Source organism: Rhea pennata, chromosome 2 (assembly GCF_028389875.1).
Source record: "Rhea pennata isolate bPtePen1 chromosome 2, bPtePen1.pri, whole genome shotgun sequence".
Classification (NCBI taxonomy): Eukaryota; Metazoa; Chordata; class Aves; order Rheiformes; family Rheidae; genus Rhea; species Rhea pennata.
In genome coordinates, this window is record NC_084664.1 from 24,284,517 (window position 1) to 24,297,262 (window position 12,746).

A 12,746-nucleotide genomic window follows, 5' to 3' on the forward strand; every position below is an offset into this window, starting at 1 on the left:
AAAAGGCTGCGGAGATGCAGGTGATTCGGGCAAATAGTCCCCTTGTTGTCTTTCTTAAGTTTTCTCAGACTAGGTAGTCAGAGGAGGAGACGGGAAGACGGTATCACTTTTTTGGAGACAGTTTAGAAAGGTTTTCACATGCTTTTTTTGAATGGTTGTCTGTTTTTCCCATCTCTACATTTTGTTTTCGCATAGTTTGCAGCATGGTGGTAGCAACTGGCATTTGCAAATGCTGGTGTCTTATCTGGAGATGAAAGGGTAGATACTGGGATGGTTAGGTGAGAAGCTTGGGGACTGAGCGAGGTAAACTTCTTTTCTCCTTTTTGTCAAAGGGGGAGTCGATTCCAGAGCAGTCGGAGTGGCATAGCCCACACTGGTGGCATCTGTTCCTTGCTTAAGGGTGGAGGTGTGAATGAGGTAGGTGTTGATATCAATAAGAGCAAAAAGTGGTGGAAACCACAGAATTTATCTGCATAGATACGTTCTCAGCAAATCTTGCTGTTTCGTTGTTGGTACAGAATTTTAGTACAGCTACGTAGAAGGGATGTTTCAGTAAAGAATGGTGCTTGAATAAAATCATATATCGGTTCCAATATGCTTTTGAGCAGTGTCTGATCTTGTCATTCTTACTTGCAGCCACAACGGCAAGAAAGAAACAGTTTCTCTTACTTGTTCTTAAGCCAGTTTTTGGTCTTCATCACTTGCCCATTATGTAGCTGCACTGAAGTGAAGTGCTATAACATTTTGCATCTGTTCTTGCCTTAAAATAATACCTTTAAATGAGAAAATCCTAACTTGTATCTGAGATACTTGTATCTAATTGATTACTGTTTCTGCCTTGCTTCTTACTTTTCAGTTCGGAAAACCAGACTTAATGGCAGTTACTCTGGCACAGACTTTAGCCCAAAATATTGGCATTTTCTCAGACAGAAGAAAACTAATAAGTGGTAAGTTTCTTTGCTTTTTCATCTTCTTCCAAGAGAGGATCTGAACATCTGTCTGGAGGAACTTACCAGTGTCTGATATGATTTTTCATCATGGCTCTCGCAATATCAGAAAATTTTTACTTTTCATGTAATAACATGAGGAGAGACTGAGATACCATGAATCTTCCTCTATAAAAATGCTGTCATTTCCCCTGCCTATAATTACTTGTAGCACTAATGTCACCATTTGACTAAAAATAGATCATAAAGATGTCTGGCACCTCCATTCATTTCAGTGAGTCCTACAGTCCTACAGACTAAGTATCTGCCATCCTATCCTGCAAAGATAGGCATATATTGCTAGACTGAGGATGGGGAGCCACCTCAGTCCTGTGATGCAAGGTAGTCTTGCCCACATAGTTTTGCTTTGAATGGATTCCACTTTATTACCCAAATCTCCTGTATTCGCCACTCCACTGCTTGCTACCGAGTGACTACTATAACATTGGTATTCAACTTGTTATTAAACCTTATTTACCTGCAACCCCTTAATTCAAATCTTCACCCACAAGCATTTCATCCTCACGGGTTCCACTTTGTACAGTCCCGCCACATTGAGAACAGTGGATTATTAAAATAATCATACAATTTTAAAACTACTTGGATGATGGAGTGCTTAGGTATTAGATCATGTATGCTTATATAGCTGATAAAAAACCAAGATTATTACTATTTTTTTTAAATGAGCATATGAAAAAATATTATAATCACTATATTGAATGATAGAATTCTCTTTTTAGATGATTTTTTTTCAGCCATTGTAAAGACAGTAGATAATGCAAAGATATAGCCACATATAGAAGTTTCTGCAGTTCACATAATTTTATTTTGAGAAATATTCAGGAATGTAGGAAAGATGGTCTGTTCTAGCAAGATGTTCAGTATTCATTTTCCACTTGATATGGGGGCAGAAGCAAAGTGAAAATAAGAGTGATGACTCCCCTGTCTTAAGGCTGAGCAGAGAAAAAGCAGAAGTTTTTAGGGACAGGGAGGGAAAACAAAATTAATGGACAGAGCCTGTAGTATTAGAAAAGAACTGAAAAATTCTAAAATGGATTAAAACATATCATATCTTCTGCTCTGGAAATTTTGGAAATCCAGTACCTTGACTTGGGAGGAAGACAAAGAGCTGACTCTTGATTTGCAGGTGCCTGAGGCTGACAGTGCAGTTTTCTCTGACTTCATTTAAGAGAAGGAGGGACAAACAAGACATGTTTTTAAAGCTCAGAATTGCATAGAAACAGGTGTAGGCTTTGAAAGAAAGTTTACCAATATGCACAGGTATGCTTAAATTAAGGTGTGCAATAAAATAGCAAAAGATCTTTTTCAGATTATATTTAGATGCAAAACGAAGTGGCTTCAGTGTAATTTTGCAATAAGAAGTGTATTATTTTGGACTCTTACAAGACTCTGTAAATTTTACTTTTTTTATTGTCAGGTGAGTGTAAGTGTGAGGACACGTGGTCTGGATGCATAATGGGAGACACAGGGTAAGCATTTCGCTGGAGGCAGTATCGTGTCATTCATACAATGATATAAAGGAAAAGTGTGAACATAGATGCCTTCTGTGTTTCAGCAGAATATTTCTATGAATTATTTTTCAGAAAGGTATTACCTGCACAGCATACTTAGAAAAGACACCTTCAAAGAAATGTGTGAACATGAGAGATAATGAGAGGATGAGAGAGGGATTTTAGTGACTGCTAGTTGAACAAAGAATAGCAGCTCAACAGCCAAGCCAGTTCTTTGTGAAAGAAGCAGAATCATGTTTAACTTGTTTTCTCCTGTGAATTGCTGTAAAAGAATAATGACACATCCAAATTCTTGAAATACTGTGATCAAATTTCTTATGTATATGTCATTTTCTGTGGTTCTTCATAAACCTTTTTTATGTATTTTTAATTTTTTACCCCCAATTTGTGTAGTATATGAAAAAGCCCACTCCCTTTAGAGGCCTAGTATACATCTGCCCACAAATAAAGTCACTAGAGAGATTTTGTATAATGGTTTTTAGTGCAGTGGGAAATTTTTACTTTTAGATGAAATTTGATCAGACTCCCTAGACAGCGTATTTGGGCCTTAATTCTTTGTATTACAGAGCTGTCTTCTGTCATGCATATGAACAAAACTATAGTCTACTTTTAAATACAGACAATGCTTCACACTTCTAAAGGTATTTCAGTCTGACGTATACATTTTTCTAATGACTTTGTAATCAGTACAATTTGTGAACAAAAATAAGCATACTTCATTCAAAGGTCTTTAGAAATGCGAATGTGTGCCTTTTTAAAGCTTTATTTACCTAAACACATACCAAATTTTGATTGTTTCTAAGCTTGGGAAGAGTCCTTTTTTTTTTTTTTTTTTTTTTAAAAATTACTTCTTGTCTAATGATCTTTAAATTCTTTATCTAAAATCCAAACCTTTCAAATAATTATAGACAAAATAATATCATATATTTACAAAACTGCTTTCAAGATGATGAATCCTAGATTTTCTGTAGTCTTTAGACCTAAATCATAAACACCAGAAATGGAAAAAAAGCAGTTATGTTTTGCAAGCCATAACTGCAGTGGCTTTGCAGGATTGCTTTTTATAGCGCTTTTGCTAATATGTTTTTATCCAGTGATAAGCATGATACAGGAAGACCCTTGAGACTCTAAAATTTGATTGATGCATAAATACTCTTGTGACTGAGGACCTAAATATAAAGATAACTCGAGTTACTTCAGGGAAAATTTTTCCCTGTGGAAAGGATCCATTCAAAACTTCTCTTTGTCAATTAAAGCTCATTTTGTTTGTAAGTGGTGCACTGTGCCTTATATTGACTCTGTCCTGGGATAAAATTTATTCAGTGAGGCATGAGAGAGAGGACAGCAGAAATGTTTGCTGATATTGGTTAGAAGCTTCTTTTAAAACAGTATGACATTGTTACATAAAAATTCTGTGGGCAAGGACAGCAATTTTGTCTTAGAGGGAAATGAGCTGTGAGCAATCTTTAAACAGATCCTGTGTGGGATAGGCAGCAGTTGTCTCCTACAGTATGAAGGGGAAAAAATAAATGCATTTCTGAGATTAGGTCCTTTAGTGGAATTGATCATGTTTGTGAGAACTACATATCGTATAATAAGGGTTTGTGGTATTTGGCATAAAAGAACTCAAGAGTGAAATCTTTTTAACTTATCACTTTATGAGATCTCTACCTCATTGCTAAAAGTTACTTGCCATTTATGAAAGCAATTTAGCAATTAGAATGAATTACAAGCAGGTATCTTCACTCTGAACTGAACTCTTCCGAACGGTGTACTCTCGTACTTTTCCTAGAGTATAATTATATGTTTCTCATCCCTCTATTTTGAAAAAAGAAGATACACTGTAAAAGCACTGTAGAAAATAATCCTGCCATCTCATTTCTTTGCAGATATTATCTTCCAAGCAAGTTCTCCAAGTGTGATATTGAAGAGTATCATGAATTTTTAAACAATGGAGGTGGAGCTTGCCTTTTCAATAAACCCACCAAGGTAAATATTACCTCATTTTTGAGTATTATTTCTATTATATTTCTAATCTAGAAGAAACCAAGAAAAGTCAAAGCAAAATTATGGGGAAAGAACTCTGTAATTCTGAGATTTATTTAATCTCTAAATTCCAGATTTCCTGGTGACAGCTTCGTGAAAGTGGCTGATTTTAGTTCATACTAGTTTGGCAGTCATATTTAAATAATTTTTTAATAGGTAGTTTCATGCCCACAGAATTCTTCCAGGCATCGATTTAGAACCATCCCTTATGCATTTTTCTTTTGTATATTGTAATTACAGTATGCTGTTGAATTTATTTGCTAAGGTTTCCAGTGTCTTGGTAAACTTTGCGCAACTCTAATTCTAATTTGCTTTGGACTGATGTCTTCTGGTGCAATACTCTGGAAGTTGAAGCAAGATTGCTTTTGTTTCATATCTATCCCGAGGACAACATAGAGCTCCTAGAACCTCTCTAGTGATCGCAAAAAGCAGTCTGCTTTCTGAACAGTGATGGTTACCGGTTGCTTTTGGTATTCTCTGAACTGGAGAAGGCAAAGTTAATGCTTTTTATGCTCAGAGAAAGATTAATAAATTAGCACCTTCTGAAATACCTAGTTTCACCATGAAATTGTTTCCCCTCTTTCCTACAATTCTCTGAAAGGCTTTTACAGTGGCTTTTCACAGCAGTGTTTGAAAACTGTGACTAATTTTTCAAAATGCTAGGAGAGGCAGGGCAGGCGAGAAGGCCACGTGCTGCAGAGGACAGGCATCACCGGGGTGTTCCTCCTGCTCTTCGGGAGCCGCGTGGCAGCAGTAGGCACTGGCTGCACAGCTCGTCACCGGGCTCTGTTCGAGGTGCTGGTTGTGACTCTTTCCTATATATAATTAATGTTAACCTATATTTAATGGTTGTCTTTCAACAAGCAGAGGAAAGAGACTAAGGCAGATAGACAGTCTAACTTAAAAAAAAAAAAAAAAAAAAAAGACTTGGTAGCTGAGGTGGTCACAAATGTAAAAGGGAAAGACGATACTAGAGCCAGCATGTTTGTTCTGGAGTGGCTGAGGAAAAAGTATAATTTCTGACAGATTCCACCCCCACAGAATTTCAATAAATGTTAGAGAGTAAGGGAAGGCATCAAATCTGGACAGTTTAAGAATTGCAGGTTTGAATATTTCTTATTATGAGAGAACTGATGTTAGTAATAAATAAACAAGTGTGAGTTTACTTTTTCTGGTGCGTGGCACCTACTGAAAGCCACAGACAAAACACCATCCACTGTTCTGGTGTCTGTAAGCAAAAGTTTGTATCTGCTTATCTCTGCAAAATGTTTCATGGAAGTACATATTATTAAAAGTGAGAGAGAGCATTGTAATTCATTGATAAGATATATGACTTTTTATTTTTTAAAACATCCTTGCATTTTAGAAGTCTGCCATCTCATTACAGGTAGAGAGAAATGTTAGAAATGATGATTGACTCTTTGCTGAGTGGATTCTTTCCATAACATAATGCCCTCTTGCTTGGGCAGATGTTCACTGCACATCTGTCACTTGGAAAAAAAGAAAAACAATTTAATCTCAGTTTAGATTAGCAGCATTTGCATTTTTGCCAATGGGATATGAAAATGTGAAAGTCAATGTGAAAGCCATAGTAATTGAATTTTTCATGCATTGTTGTTTGAGTTTTTTAATGTTATTAATAATGAGCGTCTGTCTAATTCATAAGGCTGTCAGAAAGGCATGTTTCCCAGCAAGAGTGATAAAACATAAACTTACTTTTAAAGAAGTCAGAGATAAAGGAAACGTGATGTGTGAAGCTGCAGTGTTCTACAGTACTCCACTGTAAGATCAGCCTTGATCCCCAAAATTGCTTCACTGACTGCTGGAGCATATTGAGCACATGCCCTTCTTAATGAATAACTGAATTATATAAAGACTTTTGCGGAAAAGTTATCTGATTTGCTTTTCATGTTTTTTTCCTTTCATTTAATGTTTAGTTGGCCCTATGTTCTGCAGGAAATTGGCCTTACGTTTTAAGGCAGCATCTCCCCTTGCCAATCTACTTGTGCAGCACACCTAGAGATACTGAAGAAATTAAGATATCTGCAAAAATACCTAGGAAGCAAGCAGTTTTAATGACTACTTGATTATTATAAAAGAAAATTAATTGCTTATATTTAATGTAGTGTTCTACCCATGCATTTCAAGCTACAGTCAATTTTCCATTTCAAAGAGGTGTCTAAGAATAGCATGTCACATTGTGCCACAAACCCAAACCTGGTTTGTGGCACTGTTGAAGTGTGTGTAGTGACACTCCAGCCTGTGGGCTACTGGCAGCAAGGCAGCAGCAGCAGCAGCAAGAAGGGAGCTGTGCACCTCGAGTGATTTACTCTTGCAGATGGCTTGCAAGCACAGTGGTTTCTGGAATGGTCCTAGTCCTAGTTTAACTGGAGAGCTGGAAGGACAATCTGCAGAATTTCAGGCTATCTGTTTTGGTGAGATACTTACATACCTTGTCATTTATCTAATAAAACTTACTATTATGTTTTTTTATGCTCAAAGAAAACTTTTTTTTTCTTTTTGCAGAATCACCTTTAGAAATTTTAGAATAAGGGAAACAATGAAACAGGAAGGAACAGAGTGTAAAAGTCTATTAAAAGAGAGCAAAGCAAGGGTTCTTATTAAAAAAATGGTGAATGAATCTTGCTTGTGGGAAAGGAAATTATTGCTACCGCAGATATACAGATTTGGATATTTAAAGATGCAGCTTAGTGAGGAGGGTGAAGGAAAAGTAGAGAAGGGCAGAAGTCTTATCAGCAGTGCTTTCTCATCCGGCTCTGACAAATGCTTATTGAAAACTGCTGCCAATTCAAAAATACAGTATAGGAAAAGAGAAGTAAGTAGCATCTGACAGTAGCAAAGACTAAATAAGAATCATAGCATCTCTCTTCATTTCTATGTTGTTTGCTTCTGAATGACAATTTTTGTGGCTTTTCCTTCTCAAGCTATAATACAGAATTCAACCTGGGACACAGCTGTCATCACTCGAGTTCAACAATTGCACCCCCTCTAACTATAATGAAAGCGTTGTATTGTTTTAAAATTTTTCATTTATTGTCACACTTCTTATTCTTGAATGTGGCTTCTGCTTAGACTGGATCTGCTATAAAAATGACAGTCTAACACAGGTGATAACATATTGCTCTGCAGAATTGTTGAATTAATTCATTGGGTTGGTTGTTCTCCATGTGTTTCTTTTGTGTTGTTTCTAATCCAATTCTGCCTGAGTTGTGGGTGCTGTGTTTATGGTAATGCATTTGGAGTGCTAGCTAAAAAACATGTTGTACAGAATAAATATGACAGTGATTCCCTTAGGAAAGACATGTCCTTTGATTTCTAATTTTGCTCTACAGCTTCTGGATCCTCCAGAATGTGGCAATGGTTTTGTGGAAGATGGGGAAGAATGTGACTGTGGGACTATTGCAGTAAGTGCGATGTACTGTATATTAGCGACTGGATTCTCCAGACATATTGCTGCCCATAACCACCATTGACATTAAGTGGAGGAAGACAGGAGATGCTGAGGTCCTGAGATTCTTCTTCTCTTACCTGTTTCCATCATGTTTAACAGAATTTGGGCCAGCTTTTATATTCTACCACCACATAAATCTTTAATAGCAAAAACTACCACTGCAGAATCAGACCTTAAAAGATGTTTGAGAAAATATGTTTCTAGATGGAGATGTGATGCTGGTCAATGCTAAAATGTCAGCATTTCATGATAGATGCTGTGAGGTTAAAACAATTATTTCCTATATGACATAGGAAACAGCTTTAGTCCCCACAGTGTTTGTTGTGTTTTTTTGTGCCTCCAGGTGCCTGGAGGCCTGGTTAAAATCTGTTCCAGTAGCAAACTAAAGCAAATAGGAGTAAAAGAGTTTAGGGGTCATCTGCTTTTCGCATGTGTTTTTTTATAAGTGTTTATTTTCCTTAGGAGTGTGCCAGTGAAGGAGGAGAGTGCTGCAATACGTGCACCCTGACTGCAGGCTCCCAGTGCAGTAATGGGCTTTGCTGCAGAAAGTGTCGGGTAAGTACAGTGACTTGTACTGCAGTGTACTGGCAATAGTGAACTTGTGGTCAGAGGCAGCACAGCACATATATTTTTGCTGTCAGACCTTGTGTTTCCTTTTCTGAAAGTTTGCCTTTTAGAATTGGCTGAAAACTGGTTCACTTGAGCTATTCTCTGTCTTTTAGACTTCCATTAGACCTGTCTGCTCAAATGTGCACATGTGTACCAACATGTTGTTTCCATCATGTCTTACACGTTGCTCTGAATTTGCCCCTATGAAACTGAATGGGAAGATCATACAATGAGGGGCCTGAGAGAAGGATATAGTATTAAAAAAAAGAGCAACTAGCAAGTATTCTAAAATGTGTATCTAGAAGACACCTCACTTTAGTTCCAGTCAAATCTTTCTGTGTCTCTTTGTGCTTGGACTAACTAACATCCCACTGAGAAAAGGGATTGAAGCCCTTATTAGTTATAAGATATTCTTCCTGATATATCAATAAATAGTAAAAGGAGATTTAGGTGGATCTGGAAGGAAGCCCAGCTAAATACGACTTCAAGCAGTTGTTGATATGTGATTATTATTACTGTTGTTGTTATTAGTTATTAACACTACAGGGTACTGTGTGTAATGTTTTTATTTTTATCTGTGGGCATTTGAGAGTTTCAGTTCCTTCGGAGAAAGATTAGTAGTAGCTGTGGACGATGTTCTTGACTTTGTGCTCATCCTACTGGTAAAAAAAGAAAAAGTGCTGATTATGCAGGAGCAGATCACATTTTCCTAAGCACGTTCCCTTTGTAAATGTAATAGAAAGAAACTAGCAGATTGCCAGTTTGAGTGAATTTGTTCAAGTGTCCTGGTGACATTGGCACCATATTAAAGACTCACAACCCTTCCTCCTAAAGTTTCTGTGTACATTATTTTTGAATAATGGGAGTAATGGCTCATTACATATAGAATGGTGAAGGGAAGCTAATGAAGAGAAAGGCAGTATTTTGCAAAATGTATCCTGAGGAGGTGTTAGTCAGGACAATGTAAAAGACTTAGTTTTAACTGTTCCCAAACTTGAAGTTACCTTCCCGTATAATGGCCTGCTTGAAAGAAGGAGTGAAAGTGAGATTGCAAACAAAACACGGTGAGGAGGCGATAGTGTACATCCCTGTGTCTCAGAGTATCTCTGAAATTCGTGTCTATCTGGATTTTTCACAGACAAGTGGGAGAAAGGTGAGCTTATGGACGAGAGCTGTAGAGTCTACCTCTTCCACGGACGTGTGCTAGTTCATGGCAGCTGAGGAGTTAGCGGTTTTCCTAAATGTGCATCCAGACCCAGAAAAAATGTCACAGAGCTTCAAAATGAACTAGCACAGATTGAGAAACCTTCCAGGGAAAACGAGAATTCTGAAACATGTCTCTGCCCAGGGACGTGACTGGACAGGGAACAGTGGTTCTGACGAAGCTAAGCACAGATAGTCACCTGTAGTGGGTGTCTTCTTCCTTTTACAGGTCATGGTATTTGCAGTGGTACAGGAGTCTTTAGTCGGAATGCAAATGCATACATTAGGTCACTGGTACATTTTTCATTGTTAAACATCTGGTCACATTAGAAATTGGTATCAAATCATTCAGAACCCAATACATTTATGAATACTTCCTGTTCTACAACAGCAATGGAGCTTTCTAGTAACCACAGTGATTACACCTAGAGATCTATAGCACTCTCTATCTGTAGATCTTAAAGCAGTTCTCAGAGAACGTCAGGATTGTTCTCTATGTTCTACAAAGGCTAGTAAAGGAGTCACAAAAGTGTGAAATGATCTGGGCAGCATAGTGCCACAAGCCACTGCAGAGCTGGAGTCCTGCATCCTGGCACAGCGCTTACTCTGGCAGGTCGCGTGCTCAGTGCACTTGACAAGTGATGGCTCTGAGAACGGAGGCGCTGCAGTAAATGGCTGTGGATTGACTGTTGGAAGGTCCATGCTGAACAAAGGAAAATCTTTCCACTTCAGTCAGCACTGGGAAATTTCCGTTTTTTAATTAAAACTCTAGGGAAGTATTGCATTCAAAAGAAGATACAGAGAAACCAAGTCACTGATTTTCTGTCCTTTTCCAGTTTGAACCTAAAGGAGTTTTGTGCCGAGAAGCAGTGAATGATTGTGATATTGCAGAGAACTGCACAGGAAATTCCAGCCAGGTAATTTTTATTTCTTCTATCCAAGAAATACGAAAAATACCGGTAGACTCTCAGTTGATAAGAATGCTACTGTTTTATATAGGGAGTAGTATAAAACTTGTATTAAACCTGTTACGTGTCCAGAAGGAAAGCATGATAGTGTAATTTTCCATATACCAATCATCTCCTTTGTTGTAGACTTCGTTTTCATCGATGTCTGAATTATCTATCAGTTATTTTCTTTTCCTGTAGTGTTCTCCCAATATTCACAAAATGGATGGATATTCATGCGATAACAAACAGGTAATGAACATTTGAGGGTTTTTTACATTGTTGATACTTTTACAGATTACTTTTTCTAGAATTTAGTTTAGGATTTTCGGAAGTCACGTAGGACATTTCCATTGACATTACTGAATTTTGGGTTTAACCAGATTTTGGAACTAAACGAACAACCTAGAAAGCAGAATCACATATTGGGTGTTTATTTCATTAGAAATGAAAGTCTAGCAAAAAATGGCAAGTCTGTATGTTAAAGTTGTTTCTGTGTGTTTTCTTTCTCTTTAGGGTATTTGTTTTGGAGGAAGATGTAAAACCAGAGACCGGCAATGTAAATATATTTGGGGTGAAAGTGAGTAAATAATATTTCCAGGTGGTTATCATTCATGTGGCTTGGAATATCTTATCTGGGAGCAGTTATGGAAAGATACCTATTCAGAGTCGTTGGAAACAGATAAAACCAACTAGGACTGTATGCTGTGAAAAATATTCACTATGGTCCTGAACTCTGCTCTATTTTGAACTTTGCCCTTCAGTTTTAGGGCTCCTGTTTTTCCTTTGGAGCAGTTGTTGGAGTCCTCAAATTTTAAATACAATTTTTTAAGTTTATGTTTTTCATACTTTTGTCACCTACATAATTCTTTTGTGGGTTCTCCAGTACTTAATGTTTTGCCTTTTTCATAGGATAGTGATTCTCTCACTATCTTTTACTGGCAGGAACTGTACATTAGTCAAACCTGCAGCATTAGTTGGAATGAAAGAAAGATATAAGAAATTGTAATGGATACACTGTAAGGAGGGCTCTGCAAACCAGCATTTAGGCTACATACCTTGTTTAAAGGACAAGGATTTCTGGAAAAATGTCTATCTGTTGCTGAGAATAATACTGTTTATTGGAAAGCAAAATATGTATTTAGCTAGCATTTGGTTAAAGCTGTGTAAATTCCAATGAACTTAGATGCATTGATATGACAACCACAGTAACCAATAGCAAGAAGTTAGTGATTCTTATGTTCTGGATGGTAAAATAAATACTTTTCTTCATCTTTCCAAATGCAACATTTCTCTTAATTATTTTTCTGTCTTTGTAATGTTTTATGTCTGATCAGCAATGTACCAAGTTTAATAGGGTTTGATTATTTTATAATTGGGAAACAAGGGAATAGGTTGCAAGGAAGACTTACAGGAATTTCTCTGTGATCATATGAAATACCGCTGCTGAATGTCGAATCTTTTACACAATTATATCAACATTGTGCAGGCTGGACTTGCAGTGATCTGTTTACATAGGACCTTTTACAGATAAATAACACTTTGAATGATTTCATTTATGTTAGGAAACCAAGGGAATGCAGCCAATATTGAGTTCCTCACACAAGCCACAGAAAGTTGGGGGTCTAAATTTGGTTTGGAGACTGTCTCAAAAAAATCTGATGCTTTTTGAAAGCTTCTTCGATTTAGCAGGATCCTCTAAATGGGAATAATCAATCTGGAAATCTCCTAAGAGCAGCTCTCTCTGAGTACCTACTCTCTCTTGTGATGACATTAGGCTCTTCTGGGCTTGTGCTAAAATCTGGTACTTCCAGAGCATCCTTTGCTGAATAGCTTAGGTGGACAGGCAGCTGAAGAGATGAAACAAATAACGTGCTTTTTCTCTCTTTCTTTTTATCTTTCCATTTTTTCAAGCTCTTTTTCTAGTGTTGATTAACCTACTAATGGTTAT

The 12,746-nt window shown here is 37.2% G+C and overlaps 1 protein-coding gene across 3 annotated transcripts in view; it reads left to right on the forward strand.

Annotated features, from left to right (window-relative positions):
* Positions 1-12,746, forward strand: part of ADAM22 (ADAM metallopeptidase domain 22) — a 64,865-nt gene that overhangs the window by 17,199 nt on the left and 34,920 nt on the right. For all 3 annotated transcript variants that reach the window (XM_062569080.1, XM_062569081.1, XM_062569082.1), the window contains exons 8-16: positions 333-417; positions 857-947; positions 2,425-2,476; positions 4,408-4,507; positions 7,918-7,989; positions 8,499-8,591; positions 10,685-10,765; positions 10,997-11,047; positions 11,312-11,375. In XM_062569080.1, coding sequence (XP_062425064.1) covers positions 333-417; positions 857-947; positions 2,425-2,476; positions 4,408-4,507; positions 7,918-7,989; positions 8,499-8,591; positions 10,685-10,765; positions 10,997-11,047; positions 11,312-11,375 — 689 coding nt within the window. The remainder of the gene's footprint in view (positions 1-332; positions 418-856; positions 948-2,424; positions 2,477-4,407; positions 4,508-7,917; positions 7,990-8,498; positions 8,592-10,684; positions 10,766-10,996; positions 11,048-11,311; positions 11,376-12,746) is intronic.